We start from the raw sequence: 22,975 nt of genomic DNA, 5'->3' as shown, positions 1-22,975 counted from the left end.
AAATACTCTGTTAATTAGGCTACCTGTCTTGTATTGGACATGTTACTTGAGTAAAAGTACAGCTACATGTAGGCCTACTTAAAGGTGGGGTAGGTAATTCACTTCAGATACACTTTTTGTTATATTCCATGGAATGCTCTTAACGTCCCGATAGCAATGAATACATTAAACGCTTCGACAATAAATACATACAAAAATGTCATCTCCAGAAGCCGTAGTAGGCCTACTGTAAAAAGCACGACCAATCATCTGAGCCGGCCCGGCTAAAGTAACTGGATGGCCTACCTGCCTGTCAGCCTTCCATCTGTGCACAAACTTATCCCGTGCCCTCATTGGTCATGTGCGCGTTCGTGTGGGTTTGGAGGAGGGGCTCTGTGAGGAAGTCTGAAGGAAGGGGCAGATATTTTCCGGTTGTGTATTTTCAAATTCTAGCGCACTCGAGCTGGCTTCTCCATTCTTACCTACCCTACCTTTAACTACCAAATCAAAAATTATTCATCCAAAATGGCAATTTCTTTCGAAATAATATATTTATATAAGTTGTTTATAATTAGTGATGCATTCATGTGTCTATCATTATCCTTTCTAAGCTGGTAAATGATAAGAAAACGTCAATAACTTGTACTGCCAGGTATCTCCATCCATAACAGTACATCATAGTGTATTAGTAGATTACATTTTTGTATTAATGATATAAACCTGCAAATGTAACTGTTAATGAATGTGGTCAAATACATGTAGTGAGTAAAAAGTATAGTATCTGATGCTTAATGTAGTAGAGAAGTACAGCATTATTATAAAATACTCAAGTAAATATACATCTACCTCAAAAATGTAGTCAAGTAGAGTATGTGAGTAAATGTCCGTAGTTATTATCCACTACTGCTTTTCAGTGAGGATGACAACGCAACAGATGATTACGGTGCAAAATGATGCTCTGTATATGAAAACATTGTTTATAGTTATTTGCACAACAGACTGGGGAAGTGACACTAGTGCGGCGATAGAACAAACCACACCAAAGGTTTGGAGCAAAGTAGACATTAAAAAATCTGTTCCTGCTGGGTCTTTATGGACTTGGTGGTAGAGGTGAATAAACTAAGCGAGACACCATGTAGCCTCAATGTATTAGCAATGCATATATAAAAAAAAAAAATAAGACAGTTTCATAATCACGCTTTAGACTTTACATCCAAAGATTACGAAAGAGGATTAGGGCCACATCAGAATTTTTTTTTGGGATGTGACGAAAAGTAAAATAAATAATTTGGTCAAAACCCACTTTTTTACTTTTACTTTTGGTCACATCCCAACACATTTTTCTCATGAGGCCCCAATACTCTTCCGTACAACATGCACCCAACATGCCTCAAGTCAAACTTCATATTCAGTCTGAATGCAGAGGACTGGTCACAGGCTGATATGTTGCAGCTTTACTGACTTAAAAACATGTTCAGACTCTCACTAAATGTCTTGTAGCCAGCTCATTATCATTTATTTTTTTATTTCAGCCATTTAAATGTAAAAACATTACAATAAAACAAAAATATAAACATTTAAAAATCATTTATCCCATTATAATAAAAATCTGTGCAAATTATTTACAATTATTTCAGATTAAACATTTTAAAAACATTTTAAAAGGAAGAAAAGTCAAGTATATATTAAGCACAATTAAGTGTTAATAAAGGCATTCATCACACTTTCAAAGCATTGTGCAGATCATTGTTCCACTGTTAAATCCTCACTCTGCCAGCACTGCAAAGTTATCAAACTGAGCCAGTTCAAAGGAGTGTGTTCCTAAAGCCGCCCAGCCGTTGGGGGGGGCCAGCACCACAGCATTCTTCCACAGAGGGTAACCATTCAGCAGACCTGACGCATACTGACCCTGCAGAGGATAACACAAGGAGAGGCTTTATTACATACACTAATCGTACATTATGACCATCTCTTTAGACTCCTGCCTACTCATCCTGATGGACAGTCACATGGATGTGACGTCAACAAACTATTCAATTCCTAAAGAGCCGAGCAGCCAGAAAAACCTCTCTCAATCTTTGTAGAGCAAGGCAAAGCAGGCAAAGTAGTATACTCCATTCAACACAGTGCAATTCAAAGTGCTTTACACAAATAAAAACACAGCTTCCTCCATAAAATATTTGACTTTTTTAAGAAATTAAACTAAAAGTGTAACCTGCTCAATAAATCACAGTTACCAGCTCTCTAAATAAACTTAAATATCGATTTGAAGAAAACACTCTAGTGGGTGTACAGCTAATCTCAAAGTCTGTATGAACACTCAAACCCCTTCAGTCAGGCTCATATCCTTTCTGCTCTTCATCTTCATTTATGTATTTGATTGTTCATGATTGTTCTATTGGTTTTTAAATGTGCATGGGGTACTTTTTTATATATTTGCCGGTTGTTTGTGTTGTTTTTAAAATGTGTGTATCATAATGGATAGTGTCTTTTAATTGCAAACCAAATCCACCGACGAGTACAAATGAGGGAACCTGAAGTTTTGAAAAGGACAAAAACACTTTTCAAACATTAAGGAACTCCACGTACCTCCACAGTGAGAGTTAAGGTGTGCCAGCCGTACGCCCGGGTCCCAGACTGTCCGTTTGCCAGGACAGTCTGTCCAGCTGGGGACAGGAAGAGGAAAACCAACAATAAGAAGCCATGGCACCTGTTTGATCCTCAACAAGGTCGGCTGGAACAACATTTTCAAAAGTATGTTCCTTTAAATCTGTTTGGAGATTACTTATTGTATTTCCATTTTCTTTCAAAGGACAATTCTAGAAGTACTACTTTCTTTTCAAGGTGAGTGAAGAAGAACCAAACAAAGAATGAGAATAATTCTGCTATCACTTACAGTAACTGTTAGCAATGTTAAAGCTAGGACAGGCACTAGGACAACGCTGCTATAAAAACAAAGACAAAACAAAAGGACTGGCGATATTCTTAAATTGAAATGAAAGCTCTGAAATCCTTCCAAAGACTCAAACATTCAAGCAGCAACCTCAGCTGTTTCTTGACTGGTCACGTGAGGCTGGCTCTTAAAAAGAGATCTTTAGACCATTAATGCGCCACTGAAAATTGACGACAATAAAAATATATATCGCTTAACTTTACTTCTAATCAAATGTCTTCAAATAAGTCATAGAACTATGGAAGAGGATAAACATGTTTGGGATGTGACCAAAAGTCAAATAAAAAAGTGAGTTCTGACTGTTTTCTTTAATCTCAGAATTCTGACTTTTTTCCAAGATTGTGGAGATTTAAGTAAAAAGTCAGAATTCTGACTTTAATCCCAGAAATCGGAGGGAAAAAAAGTCAGAATTGTTGGTGTCCATAATTAAATGTGTAGGGAAGTGGAGGGTGATGCTACTGACCGAGATCATTGGTCACTTTGTATGTGCCGTCTGCAAACACCCAGAAGAAGACCCCCTGAGCGCTGCGGACGCACTGCCCTCCTTTATCCACCCGCGCTGCTATGAACACTCCCCCGGTCTTCACGCTCTCCATGAACACATCACAGCTGACCGTCACGTTCTGCCTGGAACACAAGAGCGGTCTAATGTTGGACACAAACCTGGATTTTACACAGTTAAGTTAGCACATGAACATGTTGAGGTACTTGAAGGTAGCACCCCTCACCACTGGTGGTCTCCGATGACGCTGATGGTCTGGTCAGCGTCAGCGGCCCATGTGATGGGTCTCTCAGTCAGAACCTGGCGTAAAGTGAAGCTGTGAGCCCCGGGGTCCGTCAGGTTGAGGTAGTACTCAAACACCCCCGTCTGGTCGGCAAAGTTTGGAGCCTCAGAGAAGGGGGGGTTTCCTAGAAGAGGCCGCACACAGAGATGGAGAAGGTTTTTCTACCAATGGAAGATATCAGGAAAGAATACATGAAGGTATACAAGAATTACAAAATGTTCATGAAAAGGTATTCGGTTTTTTTTTTTTAAATGTATAATTTTCTGAAAAAAGAAAATTGAAGCCAGTTCATTACTCAGGAAAATGGATTATACTTAATCTTCCATTTGTTGAAGTCCGTCTCAGCATAATACTCTGGGTAAACATTTAACCAGTGTATATGTCTGGGGCTTTTATTGTGAAAGGTAAGAATATCAGAGTGGATCTGGCTTGTCGAGGTTGAAAGGAGTGTTTAATAACCCTCAACCCATAACCTCGGATACCTTACTGTAGTCACATTTTGACATGACTGGTTTATGCCTGTATTTTCACAATGATCAACCTTTTCCCTCTACCTCACACTCAGGTTCGGTGGTGTATGTGTCGTACTTACGAACATCAAAGTTGTCCTTGTATTGTTTGGGGAAGCGAGCAGAGGGGGGGGAGCCGGGGTAACTGCCTTTCTGTCCTGAGGTCACTGTGGTTAAAGTGTAAACCTCATCTTCAGCTACGCTCAAGGTGAACGAACCGTCCACAAGCTGAAATTATAAGATACACACAAAAATATAAATCTGTGTTAGAGCTGTTGCTCGGTGACGATACATCTGGTACGAAGAACTTTTGAATGTGCCTCGTTACCGTCAGAGAAGTTAGTTTCTGGAAGAAGGAGGGCTTTTTAGTTTTGAAGTTAAACTGAGACCGCCATACTTGGAGTTCCTTAATGGAGGCCTGCAGGAAATAAATCATTGAGAATAAAACAAAAGCATTGTAACAGGATTGTAACAGTGTGGTGAAGATCTCAGCGGAACTTACAAAGGATCCCTTCAGCTGGAAAGTTGCATTCTGGGAGGTCACATTGAAGGGGGGGAGTGGAGGTCTAATGCATACTGAATGATCATGAGTCTGTAAAGGAAATACAACATTTATTTTCCTTTCCTTTCTAACTTCATGTCATCATTGAAGGCAGGAAACTCCCCGAAGAAATCCTCTTTAAAACTAGAACTAATAATCCAATAGAAGCTGAGTGATCACAGTAAAGCTGAGCCTAATGCTGTAGCTCTGGTGTTTGAATATTGTGCACAGCTACTCCCTAGAGAATTGAATTACATCATTTAAAATGACTATGTGAAATTACAGAATTTAAAAGTTAAAAAAGGTCAGCCTAACTTGCCATGGTTTCTATGACAACAGTGAGGCTTCCCCTCCTGTCCGTCAGGGCTACATAAGTCCCGCCCTGTGCCAGGTGTCCCACAGTCTGCAGGTAGCTCCACCCCGGCTGGGTGAACTGTGTGGTGTGGGCTGGAGAGAAAAGCAAACTATTTCAACATTTCATTTGCAACGCTCTATAAGTGGGAATGGACAAGGTGTCAAATAGATGCCTGCAGCTAGTGCAGAACTCAGCTGGGCAGAACGCAGCTGGGCGTCTTCTCACTGGCCACAAAAAGCATCACCACATCACCCCAATTCTGGCCTCATTCCACTGGCTTCCAATTCGGTTCAGAATTGATTTTAAACTCCTATTTGTTTTTAAAGCACTAAATGGGCTGGCTCCGGCCTATTAGCAGAACTCCTCCAGCGCTACACCCCAGCCAGAGCATTAAGGTCGGCTGACCAGCTGCTGCTGATAGTGCCCAAGACCAGGCTCAAAACCAGAGGTCACCGAGCCTTCGCAGCAGCTGGACCTAGGCTCTGGAACACTCTGCCCCTCCATGTGAGGTCGGCCCAGACCCTAGGGGTTTTTAAATCAACACTAAAAACGAACTTCTTCTCCCTGGCCTTCTAGTCAGAACGGAGCACAACTCATGACATTTCCCTGTGTTTGATTTTTATATTTGCTGTTGAAATTTATTGTCTTCTGTTTGCAATCGCAGTAATGTGTTTTTTATTTGCATGTACAGCACGTTGGCTCGACCAAAAATCGTTTTAAAAATGTACTATATAAATAAAACCTGATTTGATTTGATTTAATTATTACATTGTTTCAGTTAAAGAATTAAAAAATAACCTATATGACTTCCACCAAAGAAGTTATGCTTTAGGTTCAGTTGGTCAGTAGTAACTACGGCCGCAGCAAAGAGTAGGGCAGGAATGAGTCCTAATACCTGGAAAGGAGTCAGCATTTTAACACTTCTGTCTTCCCGTTTCCAAGTCGACAGTTTTTCAGAATGTGTTTTTGGTTAGATGCCTGAAATTCAGTGGGGCAAAAAAAAAAAATGTGTCAGCCACCAATTGTGCAAGTTCCCCATCTTTTTAAGATGAGAGGCCTGTAATTGTCATCCTAGGTACACTTCAACTATGAGAGACAGAATGGGGGGAAAGAATCCAGGAAATCACATTGTAGGATTTTTAAAAAAAAATGTTTAACTTTCTTTTATTGATTTTTTCACATGGTACAATTACACACAACAAATATTACATTTCAGAGAGAACAGTGCCTGTACGGAGACGATCTACATAGTTATCAAATATTACTTGTTTTTTTTATGACTCATTTGTTATGTACCTTACCCATTTTTCCCAGCCCTTAAGAAATTTGTCTTCTATTACTTTCAACTTGTATGTGATTTTCTCCATTATTAGGATATCACCTATAATATGAACCCATTGTCTGTAGCTTGGTGTTTCCGCCTTTAGCCAGTTTTTAGTGATAGCCTTCTTTCCAGCAGCTAGGAGGATCTTGATCAGGTATTGATCTCCGACATGTACAGATCCTTCCATGTGTCCCAGGTATAATACCACACATGTTCGAGGGATTCTATAGCCTAATACCTTGCATATAACAGAGTGTACACAGTCCCAGAAAGGTTGCATTTTACTGCAGCTCCAAAACACATGTGTATGGTGAGGTTCCTGATGTTTACAAAGTCTCCAGCATGATTGTTAAGTGTTTGTTTGTTTACTAGTGATTTTGGGTGTGTAAAAGAAACGAATTTGGTTTTTCCACAGAAATGCTCTCCATCCGTGTGACTGTGTAGTGGTCTGGTGCATTTTCCACATATCATACCACATCTCATCTGAGATCCTTTCGTTTAGTTATTTTTCCCATTTAGTTTTTACATAGAGTGTTGAATCTTTGTTGGCTTCCATCAAGCACGAATACAGGGTTGACACAACTTTGCGAACATCATCATGGTAAGCTCGTGCAATCATCTTTACAATAGGTTGTATGTCATCTTCATTTTTCTTAACCTTTTTTGTATAGTAGTCCCTCATTTGCATATATCTGAATAAGTCTTTGTTCTCTAGGTCAAAGACGTTTTTCAGGTCTTGAAAGCTTCTCATTTCTCCCTTCTGGATAACCGTGCATATGGCTGTTAAACCCTGTTCTGTCCATTGCTTGAATCTACAGTCATAGCTTCCTGGTTTGAATCCTTTGTCATAGGCTATCCAGTTTAATAGTCCAAGTTCCCTTCCCAATTTCAATTGTTTAATAATAGAATACCATTTTTCTAGTGTAAATGTTGTTATTGGGTCTAGGTCTCCCTTTTCTTTAATATGGGGAGGTATTTCTCTTTGCCCTATGAGTGGTTGAATTGGGGACTCATATGTAAGTATTCCAATGTCTTTCCAGCGGGCTATATAATCGGAGTTGCACCAGTAAATGAGAGGACGTAGTTGTGCTGCATGATAATATTCCTTTAAGTTTGGAAGTGCCAGTCCCCCTCTTTCTTTAGGCAATTGCAGTGTGGTATATCTTATCCTAGGTCTTTTACCCCCCCATATGAATCTTGATATAAGCTTATCCCAGCTTTGGAACTGAATCTGCGGTATATTTATCGGCAAGGATTGAAATAAATACAACAAGCGTGGTAGAATATTCATTTTCACTGTATTTATCCTGTCAATAAAACTCATCGGGTAAGTTGACAATTTTTCGAAATCTTTCCTTATATCTTTGTCAATACATTCATAGTTGCTTTGGTACAGCTTTGCTACATTTTTGTAGTTTACATTTAATTATTTTAGTTGTTGATTTGGAGCGCAGTTAAACATAACGATTTGAGTTTTAGATATGTTTAATTTGTATCCTGAATATTCACCAAATTGTTCCATAATTTGCATTAGCTTTATAAAGGAGCTTACTAGATCTTTCAGCATGATCATGACGTCGTCTGCGAAAAGGCTAATAACATGTTTTTGTTGACTAATTTCTATTCCTGCAATAGCACTTTCCTGTCTGATCATTTGGGCTAATGGTTCTATATATAGAGCAAACAGGGTAGGGCTGAGACAGCAGCCCTGTCTAGTTCCTCTTTCCAATGTAAATCTGTCTGTTAGTGAGCCATTAACTTTAACTCGAGCTGTTGGTTTGTTATAAATAGACTTAATGCATTTAATTGTTTTATTACTGAATCCAAATTTCTCTAATGTTAGATATAAAAATTCCCAATTGACCCTGTCAAACGCTTTTTCCGCATCGAGACTAATCAGTGCTGCTGGTATTTTATTTTTTTGTATTCTATGTATGATGTGTAACGTTCTTCTGATATTATCATGCGTCTGTCTACCTGAAACAAAGCCTGTTTCATCCTCATCTATGAGGTCTGGTACTATTGTTTGTAGCCTGTTTGATAGTATCGTAGTGTAGAGCTTGTAATCAACATTAAGAATTGAGATTGGTCTATAATTTTGGCAAAATTCTTTATCTTTTAGTGGTTTGGGGATAACTGTAATAATTGCTTCTTTCCATGAGGGGAGAGTATCCTCTTTTGACATGATCCAATTAAAGGCACCTAGTAGCAGTGGAGACAGTCCTTTTTCTAGTTTTTTGTACCACTCAGATGGGAATCCGTCACTACCTGGAGCTTTGTTTGTTTTCAGTTTTCCGATTGCCTTATGGATTTCATCTATAGTTATCTGTTAGATTTTATTGAAGGATAAATGTGTTTTCATAATGTGTTCTCATAAATGTGTTAATGGAGGAACAGAGAACAGTCTGTTCAGTGGCACACATACACACACACACAGATTCACATGACAGAGTCACAAGATTCACACTAACAAATAAGGCGTTGGTCAACACCATATGATTGTCATGTTACTGTATTGTTGAAATAAAAAGGCTGCACTGAGAGAAGGCGAGTAGAGTTGGTTAAGGAGTGGACATTGCATGTCACTCGCCGATTCTCCTTGCAGCAAGTAAACTTGAAACTCGAGTACTGTTATCTCTGTTCACTGGGTTTGGTATATTGAACCGAGCTGGGGTTTTACTCTTACAAAGTAATATAGATACCTCACATTAATTGGTCCTTCGAGCCGGATTCCAACACATCGTGACGGGAAGGAGGAAGGAGACGACACGCCGTAGTCTGTCGACAGCCGGGATCATCAGCCGACCCCGAGAAAGACCCGGGACGCAGAATTTGTGGCCGGGCCGGTGCTTATATGTCCAACCTCCCTCATCCTCAGCACGATTGACGGAATCCAACCGGACCAGTGACCACAGATAACGGGTAAGACACGGTTACTCCACCATTAAGGAGGGTGATAAAACGTTGATAGAGAAAGGCTACTCCGCCTAGAAGGAGGATCGACGTGCCTTTGGGTACACTTATGAGTGATTGAGTGAAAGCGGTGTGTAAAAGTGTCACCAGTGGAATCAGCGCACAGAGTGGAAACCTAACGGTGCTAACACAAACTCTGTGGTCTGTTGAAGTACACGTAGTGGTGAATTAGGAATTAGGTTCCGACCGGCACGTTGTCCAGTAGGAACACCAAGCTAGAATCATGGGGTCCGATGGGAGTAAGCCTGCCGCTACAGGGGACATGAGATATATGGAAATATATAGTCATGGCAGCACCATTTATTGTAGCAAATGGTATAAACAGTACGGCTTCCAAGGGAAGCTGGAGAAAACAGCAGTAAGAGAATTAAGCGACAAATTGAGAGCAGCAACAGCTGGAACAACACAAGGCAAGAAAAGAAAGAAGTTAGAAGTTCAACTACGGGTTGCAGCTATATGGGCTGAACAAGCCCATAAAAGGACAGGTGGAGCAGAAGAAGGTATGATAGCAGCGGCTGTTTCAGTGAAAGCAGACGAGGAGACAGGGCGTTCAGGGTCAGTTGACGTTGTACGCCGCGAGAAAGAGAGAGCGATAGTGGAAGAACACAAAGCGCAGGAACAAAGAATAAAAAGGAAGCAAGAGAAAGAGGTATTCCAGATCAAAGAAAAAAGACATAAGAAAGCGTCAGCATCAGCTTTCTTCATAGGAGAAGAAGGGGAAGAAAATCAGATTTTCTTTGTGGGACCAGGACAGGGGAGAGGCGGGTTTAACAGAGGACGAGGGAATGGTAGAGGAACAGGCAGAGGCAGAGGAGGAGGCAGAAACGCAGAAGGCAAATTCCTCTGCTACAGGTGCGGAAAGGAGGGGCACATGGCGAGAGACTGTGAGGAACAGAGACCACAGAACAAAGAAGGGGGACAAAAGGGACAGTACAAAGACGAAAGACATGGCCCCCCCCCTTCACATAACCTACATAGTTATGACAACTGACTAGACGTAGAAAAGAAAGAAGAGGACGTCCACACACATCACATTGACCTTTCTGAAGTATTACTGAATCTGTCAGACAACAGTATTAAACCTACCAGGACAATCGAAATCAATGGGGAAAAATTTGAATTCTTATGTGACAGCGGTGCAGACTCATCAGTAGTGAACAAAGAGGTCCAAAGAATGTGGCCACCAACTGGCACTATGTTTGTAAAATCAGCAAATGGACACATAAATCAGAGGTCGATTTCAAAGCCTTTTTATGGAAGATAGAAGGTCAGGCCTCCAGGCATCCCTCAAATTTGTGTTAATCTCAAACTGCCCTGTCAATTTGCTAGGGAGAGACGGCATGGAAATGTTAAAAATCAGTGTAGTACCAGTCAAAGGGGGAATGCGAGCAGTAGGGCCCGGAGAAAAGGTGGAAGACCAGGTCTTCCTTCAAAAATCCATAAACACCCCCAACTACTACTGGTCACTAGACATGCCACAACCTGACGTGACAAACACAGGTGAACACCTGTTAACACTATTCACCCCACAACATGGCCAAGAAGTAATGAAACCTGATGCATTGCACGTTACACTAAAGTACAAGAACACCCCTGGCCCAGACAAAGACTATGATGTGCTCGTGCATCGACTGACACCACAGAGGGTAGTGTTCCACTCCATGTATGCAAACCAACACGGGGATGTTGTAATTGACGCTAGGGTCCCATCAACCACTGCCTTGATAATGGAACCAGGTTCCACGCCACACATATCAGTAGCTAGGGGCCCAGAGACTTCATGGAGAGACTTAGGTTTATTAGTGGCTAGAGGTAACAGGATAACAAAATGGACAGATGACAAAAACGGTTGGCAAACTGGAGGCGGGTTAAAGCGCAAAACTCTAGGGTTTACTCTAGTGATGACACCACGCGCCCACCTAGACGACCCTGAACAACAATGATGTATGCTAAGTGAAGAGGCCTTAGAGGTCCTGAAAACGGTGCCGCCATGCGTATGGTCACAAGGAAAATGTGATGTAGGTCGCATGGTGAACGCAAAACCTGTACATGTTAGACCAAAAACTAACTACAGACCCTGAGGGAACATTCAGAATAAACAACAAGATAGTACTCCCTGTTAGTCTCTACAAAACAGCAGCTCATTTGAGTCATGGGCTGTGCCATGTCTCAACAGGAGGGATGGTGACAATAATAAATGAACACTTCCATACATACAACTACATTACATTTTCTAAAAACTTTTTGTAGAGCCTGTGTAGTATGTTGCAGACACAATGCTCAAGGCAATGAGCGACCACAGAGAGGAAAGTTCCCTCCACCAACATACCCGTTTCAACACATGCATATGGACTTCATCGAACTAACACCATGCCAAGGGTACAAATACTGTTTGGTAATGATATGTCCGTTTTCAAAGTGGGTTGAAATATTCCTAGCAAAACATGCAGACGCTATTACCGTAGCAAAAGCCATATGCAAGACAATAATACCAAACAGAGGTATTCCAGAGAAACTGTACAGTGATAATGGTTCCCATTTTGTAAATCAGGTTATTACCAAACTGTCCGAACATATGGGGATAACATTAAAAAACCATTGTGCATATCATCCACAGAGTGCAGGCTTAGTGGAAAGAACAAACGGAACAGTAAAGTTAAGACTAAGGAAAACAATGGAGGAAACAGGAAGACCATGGGTGGAATGTGTGTCTCTAGTAGAAACATGCATGAGAATCACGCCCACGGCAAAAGGGTTGTCTCCCTTTGAGATCATAACAGGAAGGCAATTCAGACTACCAATCACAGACGAGGTGAGGGAGGAGGATGATGCTGAGGCAGAGACTACATTAGCTGAATGGATGAGCAGACTCTTCAGAAGCAATGAGATAGCTCGAACAAATAACTTGCCAGACATTTCTACTCCCTTACAGGATACTCGAGTGCAGACTGGTGACCAGGTCCTCGTGAAGGTGATTAAGAGGAAGCATTGGCACTGTCCACGGTGGGACGGTCCCTACACGGTACTGCTGACAACACCGACTGCACTAAAAATCGCCGAAAGAACTACGTGGATACATCAGAGCCACTGCAAAAAAGTAATACCTCTCCAACTTAACGACGGATAAGTGGTGGAAGTCCGGCTACAAAGGGCGGTGTTTCATTAGGAAATACTGGTCTCAACCCCGGTGAAGAAAACAACAGAACCACTATCACAAATAGACTATGTTGGGAAAGGTGTTGTTTGTAGTGACCCTGCTGGGTCTGACGCTAATGACTATAAGACAATTGAGTGAGGAATCCTCAACAAAAGAAGAAGTCCATCGAGAGAAAAAATGGTCACTACTCAACGATGTTGCAACAGACAGATAACGGAGACTATACTGACACAGACCCCTCTCAGAAGGACGAATATACTCACCTAACCTCCAATGTGTAAGACTTAAAGCTAGGTTACTGTCTGTCATATGACGAATGGTTCGAAAATGTCAAAAACAAGTGAATTAATTCTGAAAGTAATAAAGACACTGTAACCAGTAATTATGAAAAACAGGAGGGAATGTTAGATTTTATTGAAGGATAAATGTGTTTTCATAATGTGTTCTCATAAATGTGTTAATGGAGGAACAGAGAACAGTCTGTTCAGTGGCACACATACACACACACACAGATTCACATGACTGAGAGTCACAAGGTTCACACTAACAAATAAGGCGTTGGTCAACACCACATGATTGTCATGTTACTGTATTGTTGAAATAAAAAGGCTGCACTGAGAGAAGGCGAGTAGAGTTGGTTAAGGAGTGGACATTGTATGTCACTCGCCGATTCTCCTTGCAGCAAGTAAACTTGAAACTCGAGTACTGTTATCTCTGTTCACTGGGTTTGGTATATTGAACCGAGCTGGGGTTTTACCCTTACAAAGTAATATAGATACCTCACATTATCTTTGCTGTTATACTTTCATTTTGAACTTTACCTATAGAGGGCAGATCCAGTGAGTCTAGGAATGACTTTGTACGCATATGATTTGTTGTAGACGTTTGCCTGTAAAGATCTTTGTAGTAATCTCTAAAAATAGTTTCAATTTCTTTGGGTTCATATGTAGGTTGATTTGTTTTAGGGTCATGTAGTTTGTTGACTGTGATTGCTGCCTGTTGCTTTCGTAAACGTCTTGCCAACAACTTTGTAGCTTTGGGGCCTAATTCATAATAATTTTGTTTAAGATATCTTGCTTTTATCTCCATATCCTGATGTAGTAAGTTGTTGATTTCGTTTCTCACCTCTTTGATTTGTTTTTGTGTATTTCTATCACTTTTTTCTTTATGTTTTTGTTCTAATTGTTTCAGGTCGGCTGTGAGATTATTATATTGAGTTTCTTTTACTTTTTTGAGGTTACTTGTAATAGAAATCAATTTTCCTCGTATTACTGCTTTTAATGCATCCCATAATATGGCTGGGTCTGTGTTGTCGTTATTGTTTTCCTCTAAGTATTTCTGTATTTCATCTTTGATTTGTTCAACAACCAATTTGTTATTCAATATGCCCACGTTCAATCTCCATAATGTGTCTCTCCGTCTGCACCCCAGTTTAATATTCAAGTAGATTGCACAATGATCAGACACGTCAGCCACTCCAATTTGACAGTCCTGTATTTTATCCCTATTTTCCTTTTGCATAAAAAAGTAATCTATCCGTGAGTATACTGCCGAGTAATAGCTGAAATCCTTTTTTTTTGGATTAAGGTCCCTCCATACATCAAAGAATCCCATTTCTTCCCAAGTGTTTTTCACTAGCTTTGTAATAGGTTTTTTAATTCTCTTACAGTTTGTTGTGTCCAGATCATAATCCATTATCAAATTGAGATCTCCCCCACTTATACATATTCCCTCTGTTTCTACTGCAATCAGATCAAGCAAGGCCCCAAATAAATACTTATCACTCTCAGGTGGTGCATATATGTTCACCAATGTTACTTTAGTTTTGTCAATTGTCCCTTTCACAATAATATATCGTCCCTCTCTATCTTTTATTTCTTTTTGGTACTCAAATTTGACTGCATTAGAAATTAAAATTGCTACTCCTCTTTTACGTGCGTTAGTGTGGGAGCTGTAAAAGGTGTTTTTGAATCCAAATTGTTTTAATTTGTCATGTTCCGTCTGTGAAAGGTGGGTTTCTTGTAGGAAAGTAATCTGTGACTTTTCTTTTTTGATTTTCTTTATAATTTTTGCTCTTTTTATCGGGTTTCCCAAACCATTAACGTTAAGGGACATAAGCTTAATTCCGTCTTGTTTGTTAGTCATAGGTTGATTTTGGTTCAGTCATTTTGTAGTGTCTCCCACTCAGGTTAACAGTGATATAACTATTGGCACTTAACAACATTGAAAACAAGAAAACATTTCTAAACGTAACTATAAACAGAAAAGGCGACCTCCAAATAGAGGTGTCAACAACCCTCAGATGTTGACTCACCTCTTGTTCTGAGGGGGAAAAGTCTTCCATATGGGAAGGGCCCCCAGTTAGTAGTAGGATAAAACCCAAATTGAGTTAAACTGCCCATACTAGGCTTATAACATAGGCAGCTATGTTTCATTCCCTTTTTAAGCCAACATGCCAGATATCAATATGTATTCATGTCACTTCTCATTTCAAAACTAACAGTTCTTAATTTTTTTGATTAACATTACAAGGATATATTCTTATCTTTTTCCATTATGCGTCAGGCTGAAGAAGAAGACTTTCATTCTGCGTTGTTTTCTTAATGTTCGAATTCTCGCAGCAGTCCTCTCGCCCGTTTGCCTGTCTGCGTGGTTCTGTTGTTTCCGACGCGTGTCCAAGTCTCGATCGCCGTGGACTTGAGCCTGGCGCGCGGTGGTGTCTTCTACTTCATATCCTCTTCCCCACATATTACTGGCTGCTTCCTCTGCGCTGTTATATGTCTTCATTCCATTAGCCCAGTGAATACGCATCTTATGGAGAGGTGTCTGAAAACCGATGCCTTCTCCCTTCAAGATCTTCTTAACGCCCGCGTATGCCTTGCGTTGGAGCAGTATCCTTGCGGTGTAGTCGTGGTCAAAATATATCCTATTGTCTCCGAGTTTGACAGTTTTCTTTTCCCAAGCCCTCTTCAAGACCATCTCTTTTACATGGAACTGCAGAAAGTTCAGGATGATCGACCTCGGAGGTTGTCCCGATTTTGGTTTCGGTGCCAGGGCTCTGTGGGCTCGATGAATCTGGAGATCTGTCTCTATTGACAGCTCGTCCCGCAGCCATTTATCCACAAACATCGCCACCGTGTCACTTTTCAGCTCTGCATCTTCTGGTATGCCGTATATTCTCAAATTGTTCCGTCTGGATCTCAATTCCAAATCATCCAGCTTTTCAGTCATAAACTTGTGTTCTTTTATTATTTCCTGCATATCGCTTTTTGCCTCGGTACTCCAGAGCTCAAACTCCTCCGTGAAATTCACAACGGCGTCTATTTTTATCATTTTGCTGTCCAACTTCTGTGTGTATTTTTACCAGTTTCTGGTTAATGTCTTCTTTGAATTCTGTCAGCTCGTTTTTTATTTGAGTGGCGATGTCCTCCTTAAAGATGGTCAAGTCGGTTTTCAGCTCGCTCCGCATGGCTTCAATTTGCTTGCTAATGCTGTCCAGATTAGCTTGTGGTTTAGCCATTGCTGTGCTAGCTTCTGCAGTTAGCCTGTCCTTTTCTTTGTTAATATTAGTTTTTTCTTTACCTTGACGGTTCTCGCTTTTCTTATTCCTTGCTTTTGTTGACCCTCCGCTCATTATCAACTGTCCAGGATGTTTTATGTTTTAATTTTCGAGTTAGGCGGAGTTTATTCTGTTGGCATAAGGGAGCTCACTGTTCAAGCGACCATGCTGCTCAGCTGTCCGTAGGAAGTCCCATTGTAGGATTTTTAATGAATTAATTGGTCAATTCCTCGGTAAAATAAGTATTTGGTCACCTACAAACAAACAAGATTTCTAGCTCTCACAGATCTGTAACTTCTTCTTTAAGAGCCTCCTCTGTCCTCCACTCGTTAACTGTATTAATGGCACCTGTTTGAACTCGTTATCAGTATAAAAGACACCTGTCCACAACCTCAAACAGTCACACTCCAAACTCCACTATGGCCAAGACCAAAGAGCTGTCAAAGGACACCAGAAACAAAATTGTAGACCTGCACCAGGCTGGGAAGACTGAATCTGCAATAGGTAAGCAGCTTGGTGTGAAGAAATCAACTGTGGGAGCAATTATTAGAAAATGGAAGACATACAAGACCACTGATAATCTCCCTCGATCTGGGGCTCCACGCAAGATCTCACCCCGTGGGGTCAAAATGATCACAAGAACGGTGAGCAAAAATCCCAGAACCACACGGGGGGACCTAGTCAATGACCTGCAGAGAGCTGGGACCAAAGTAACAAAGGCTACCATCAGTAACACACTACGCCGCCAGGGACTCAAATCCTGCAGTGCCAGACGTGTCCCCCTGCTTAAGCCAGTACATGTCCAGGCCAGGGTTTCCGTTAGCTGGTAATTACCGGTTTTTAGCTGGTAAAATGTAATAAAAACCGGTAAATTCAAAACCTGCTGGTCAAAATGTCCGCTAATAATTAGGGATGCTCCGATCGATCGGCCGCCAGTCATTATCGGCCGATATTCACTCTTAATAGTTTGATCTGTGCTCTCTATAAAGGCCGATCAGGAGAGCTGGATCTGATCGATATGGACATAAACGCGAGTGAAGTGTAACCGGACCCGAGAGAGAGATCAGATCAGCTGCTGCATAATCACCTGAAGCCCCGCCCACTGTTTAGCGCGCTGCATGAGAAACTGACGAGCTGTCAGGAGAGAGGGAGAGGGGAAAAGAGAGGATCCGTTTCTCCCGTGTTATTATTCAAAGTTAATGTAAACTTTTGAATAATGTACTTCATCTACTACAATTAGTTTGTTTGAATGTAATAATGATGTTGTTTGTTGTTTGTGGAATCATTTATTGAAAAATGAATCTAAATTCTTCCATCTGTTACGATTATAAACTGAAGCGATATAAAAATGACTCCCATTAACTGAGTTTTAAACATCAGCATATCCGGTCATAGTCCGGTAATTACCTGCTAACGGAAACTCTGCTACACAATTATTATTATCATTATTCAAACATGACCGGTAAGTTTCAAATTTGTCCGGTAAAATAAATTCTGTCCGGACATTTGACCGGCGAGAAAAGATCCTAGCGGAAACCCTGGTCCAGGCCCGTCTGAAGTTTGCTAGAGAGCATTTAGATGATCCAGAAGAGGATTGGGAGAATGTCATATGGTCAGATGAAACCAAAATAGAACTTTTTGGTAAAAACTCAACAAGACGTGTTTGGAGGAGAAAGAATGCTGAGTTGCATCCAAAGAACACCATACCTACTGTGAAACATGGGGGTGGAAACATCATCTTTTAGGGCTGTTTTTCTGCAAAGGGACCAGGACGACTGATCCGTGTAAAGGAAAGAATGAATGGGGCCATGTATCGTGAGATTTTGAGTGACAACCTCCTTCCATCAGCAAGGGCATTGAAGATGAAACATGGCTGGGTCTTTCAGCATGACAATGATCCCAAACACACCGCCCGGGCAACGAAGGAGTGGCTTCGTAAGAAGCATTTCAAGGTCCTGGAGTGGCCTAGCCAGTCTCCAGATCTCAACCCCATAGAAAATCTTTGGAGGGAGTTGAAAGTCTGTGTTGCCCAGCGACAGCCCCAAAACATCACTGCTCTAAAGGAGATCTGCAAAATACCAGCAACAGTGTGTGACAACCTTGTGAAGACTTACAGAAAACGTTTGACCTCTGTCATTGCCAACAAAGGGTATATAACAAAGTATTGAGATCAACTTTTGTTATTGACCAAATACTTATTTTCCACCATAATTTGCAAATAAATTCTTTAAAAAAAATCGTGATTTTCTGGATTTTTTTTTCTCATTCTGTCTCTCATAGTTGAGGTATACCTAGGATGAAAATTACAGGCTCTCAACTTTTTAAGTGGGAGAACTTGCACAATTGGTGGCTGACAAAATACTTTTTTGCCCCACTGTACATTTTGTGGTAACACAAGCTAAAGAGATTTTTTTAAATGTGTTTAAGGACGTAAAACATGTCAGTAAATACACCACTGGTGAGTCAACCGTGTGTCATAAAAACAGCTGTTACTAACAGGGGACTAAATAAGACAACTAAACATCATCAAACCAAACATTAGCCGCATTTAGCTCAGCGGTAGTGACGTCAAGTCATGTGACCTTGATGTTGTTTGATTATGGCCTAATGTTAGCTTTTTACTGCCATCCTGCTGACAGACAGACCCAGCTGAAAACATCACCTCCATGGTGGAAGCAACAAAAATGTGTCTAATTGTAACTTTGTGAATCCATGTGTTGTACCTGTGATCCAGATGGGGGGTGCCACCTCGTAGTGCCCGCTCCACGGCTCCTCAGCCGTCATCAGCCCGTCCCGGCCGAACGGCAGATCCTCGTAGTAGCTGGACACCAGGTTCCAGGAGATGGTGCTGAAGGAGACAGTCGTCAACACACAGTTGGACACAGCTGGACAACGCTGTCTGTCCCAACCTCACCAAGGTGTCTGATCTTTAAAATCACTTTTACAACTTAATATTATGTTTGCTTAAAATTAACTGATGAACTAAGTAGTAAACATTCTAGTTTATTAACAATGGGTGGGGATAGAGCAGGGGTGCCCACACTTTTTTGGCTGGTGAGCTACTTTTGAAATGACCAGCTCACTGAGGTCTAACAACCAAAAATAAAATCCCAAATTGCAAGGGTTGCTGAATAACATGTTTTATTTATACATGGGATAACTACAACGACTAATTTGATAATCGATTAATCTATCGATTAATCGACTATTCGGACTATTACTATATGCCTTGCACAATTTCTCAAACGCTCTTATTTAGCCATCAACTTTTAGATTTAGCTTGAGGTTGTTTTAGGCATGTGGAAACTAACAATGAAGACAATAAAGATGAATACTTGATTCAAAAATACATATATTATTAAATTAACTTAACAAATTGTGAACAAATTTAACATTGCTTTTTATTTAAATTAAATAAATAATATTTCACATCAAAATAAACAACAATGTTTTAACAAATCGTATTAAATAATCTGATGACAGAACTGTAAACAGAATAGCTGAAACTTTAACTAAATAAATAAATCATTAACCCATGTTTGTATAATGTAGTTAACTCCGTGTGTTGCTGCTAGCATACATAACACCTGACGTGGAAACGTTACTCGTGGATGGGGCTACAGGGCTACTAGAAAGACAGTCGAACCCGATGCATTCCTCCGTCTGAATGTGGTGCACTTTTGCTAAATGTTTAGACACATTGCTTGTGTTTCCGCCCTTACATGCTAAACACTCTTGGCAAGGAGCATTGTCCACCTCAAGACGGGTAACATTTAACCACACCTTGGAGCGCTTCTCTCCGCCATCCCCGCCATGTGTTGCTGCATGTAGCAGCCGCGTGTGTAAACTGCCCTGCCCCCTCGCACACAGACGGGAGAGAGAGAGATCTCGTCTGGATTGGAAAGGTCGAAAAAACACCGACCATAGACTATGGGCATAGATATGTCTTTTTTTTGTTTCTTTTTTGCATGTTAGAAACGAGTTGGCGACACTAAGACTGCGAGATAATGTTTGTGTAGCAATAATACATGACCTTTCTCTTTCTCAACTCGCTACTCGGAGGGAAGTCGCTGTCATATGCCTTGTGAACACTCTGATAATGCCTCTCCACGTTACCTTTCTTTGGCAGAGCGACGCTTGCTTTACAAATAAGGCAAATAACCTTTGAATGTGACATCACAAGAAAATATTCTTCCTCCCATTCTGGGTGGAAGTGGTATGTCTTTAGCTTCTTGCTCGGTCCCGCACTCATTTTGTTGTTTGTCTCTTGTTTGTCTCTTTAACTTAATTTGAGTTTTCCCGGCACTTGACTGATTTTGTATCGCTCTGCATTCTGGGTTAACAGACTGGAAAGCGATAGGTCTTTTTCTGTCAATCAAGTCAGGCCCGGTTCCAGAACAAAATGACTCGGGGTGCATCTGAGATTAGAGAGGGTTCAGTGGTAAAGTGCTATTTTTATAAGTGGGAAGTGGACCTAACACCCTCTAGGGGGTCCTCATCTCCTCTAGGAGGGTCCGGGGGTATGCTCCCCCGGGAAGATTTTTTTTAAAATATTGAAGTTAAAAGCATCAATCTGGTGCACTTTGAGAGCAAAATGAAGAGATCTATGGATCTATGTGCTCTTTGCTTGATTCATGCCTTCCCAGTCCCTTATCACATAGCCTATAAGAGCATGGCGCCAGTTGTTGTAGCCAGTTGTGGTGAAGGCATCTGACTTACTTGAACCGAAATGTCTACATGCATAGCAGAAGATGGCATCTTTTTTACATGAATATTCCAGCCAATCTCTGTTTTGAAACCATGAGCTGCAAAATGAGTAGCCTACAGGCGAGTTGGGCACTTTTTTAAATATACCTGGGCAGGCTCTGTTTTGCCGAGGTCCTCTGGCACTTGCGGGCCGGTGAGGGGTGGCGGTGTTTGGGGCAACAAAGACGGCTGCGGCTGCTCCGCCTCTGTGGGCGAGGCGGGCAAAGCCGGCGAGTCGGGCGTTATTGTCCACGACAGTGGCCGCGGATAACGTAATGTCCCCATGATCTGAACTGTTATTACCTGCAGTAGATGCAGTGTTACTGCTGGCGATAAGGGCTGGTTGTTTTAACAATTTTCTGATGTCCATCACTGACACTGATAGCTTTGTAAGAACCTTGCAGATGACGAACGCGCAGCGGCACAGGTCACACGCACCTGACATAATAACGTTACTTACCGTTTAAATTGACCAAATAAATGCAGCAATGTTATTTAACCACAATTCCAATTTATTTTATTTCAACTAAATTCTTCTTCTTATTATTATTATTAATATATGTAATATGTTTCACTTTTTTTTTTCACTTTTCATTTTCAAATGAGGGTGCATAACGACTCAACTGAGGGGGCAATGGCACCCTTATGACCCCCGTAGAAAAACCGGGCCCTGATCAAATAAACCGTCCTGGAATTAAGTGGCAGGGAGGCCAAGGGAGGAGGGATCAAAACCTGTTTTGTCTATTTTAACGGGGCTGGATTTTTTTTGTTATGAATGACTCGCGATCTACCAGCATTGCCCCCGCGGTCGACGTACTGGGCACCTCTGAGTAATGAGAAACTCCACATGCTAATATTTAAGATGTAACTTTCAGGTTCAAAAGCTTTAATGTCATGTGCACAATATGTACAGTGTGGTGGTTGGCAATGTACATCTAAATTATTTAAAGTCCCACACTCCAACAATGCAAAATACAAAACAATACAATTAAAAAAAGACATAAAATAGTCGAAGAGAATAATGCAATTGACGCAATGGTGCAAGTTTAAATGCTGGAGTAAGTAAACTAACCGCATGTAGAATAGAATGAGACAAAGAGAAGGTCAAATTAAATTCTGTACAGTGGAAGAACATTATGAGGCTGATAACAAACCACAAAGTGAAGCTGGTGTATTCACTCACGCTGTCATGAATCCATTGACGTAGTTCTGGTTGAGGATGCGGGCCCAGCAGCCCCCACCCACCTCGTCATTCACTGAGCTGTAGTCCTCCGAGGACCAAAGCTTCTTCTGGGTCTGCAGGGCCTCCTTCACTGTGGTGGTGCCTGGGTAGTGGGCCCTGAAGGCCACACGTCACACGAGGAGAAAACATCACAGGTCTATAAATGTGTGTTTGAAATGCAAGAGAAGACTCAGCTCAGGGTATCGCTGTAAATCTGAACATCAGATCAAAGCATATGGTCACTTGACCTCAGAGCTGTCCTAGATTTAAATGCTGCATTACAGTGAAGGGATGTACTCTTCTGAAATAACTGTTGTAGCTTTTATATTATTTGCCCACATGGTCATTATATAGATGTACAGTACCAGTCAAAAGTTTGGACACACCTTCAAATTCGAAGTTTTTAATTTATTTTATTGTTTCTACCTTGTAGATTTATACTGAAGACATCACAACTATAAAAGAACGCATATAGAATTATCTCGTAAACAAAAAAGTGTTAAAAAATCCAGAATATGATTTATATTTTGCTGCTACTGCAGAATGCTATGGTAGCCATGCTGGTTAAGTGTGCCTTGAATTCTGAATAAATCACCAACAGTGTCACCAGCGAAGCCCCCCCCCACACCATCACACCTCCTCCTCCATGCTTCACGGTGGGAACCACACATGCAGAAACTATCCGCTCAATTTCTCTGCGACTCACAAAGACACGGAGGTTAGAACCAAAAATCTCAAATTTGGACTCATCGGACCAAAGTACAGATTTCCACTGTCTAATGTCCAAGACTTCCTTTCCCGGGAGGGTCCTCATGAGAGCCAGTTTCATCATAGCGTTTGATGGTTTTTGCAACTGCACTTGAGGATACATT

The 22,975-nt window shown here is 41.1% G+C and overlaps 1 protein-coding gene across 3 annotated transcripts; it reads right to left on the bottom strand.

The window, feature by feature from the left end:
• Nucleotides 1–1,487: 1,487 nt before the first annotated feature.
• On the bottom strand, nt 1,488–22,220 carry LOC117542828 (galactocerebrosidase-like; the record flags this gene model as incomplete). Of its 3 annotated transcripts, none has more annotated exon segments than XM_034210690.1 (10): nt 1,488–1,888; nt 2,569–2,645; nt 3,396–3,559; nt 3,661–3,841; nt 4,310–4,454; nt 4,555–4,644; nt 4,729–4,818; nt 5,087–5,214; nt 18,859–18,983; nt 22,065–22,220. In XM_034210690.1, coding segments are annotated over 10 exon segments (1,300 nt in total), but the record flags the coding sequence as incomplete, so codon positions are not given.
• Between the last annotated feature and the right edge of the window lie 755 nt (nt 22,221–22,975).

The sequence above is a fragment of the Gymnodraco acuticeps genome, unplaced genomic scaffold, assembly GCF_902827175.1.
Source record: "Gymnodraco acuticeps unplaced genomic scaffold, fGymAcu1.1, whole genome shotgun sequence".
In the NCBI taxonomy this organism is placed as follows: Eukaryota; Metazoa; Chordata; class Actinopteri; order Perciformes; family Bathydraconidae; genus Gymnodraco; species Gymnodraco acuticeps.
Note: the sequence above shows the minus strand (reverse complement) of the source record. Positions and strands in the feature narration are given on the sequence as shown.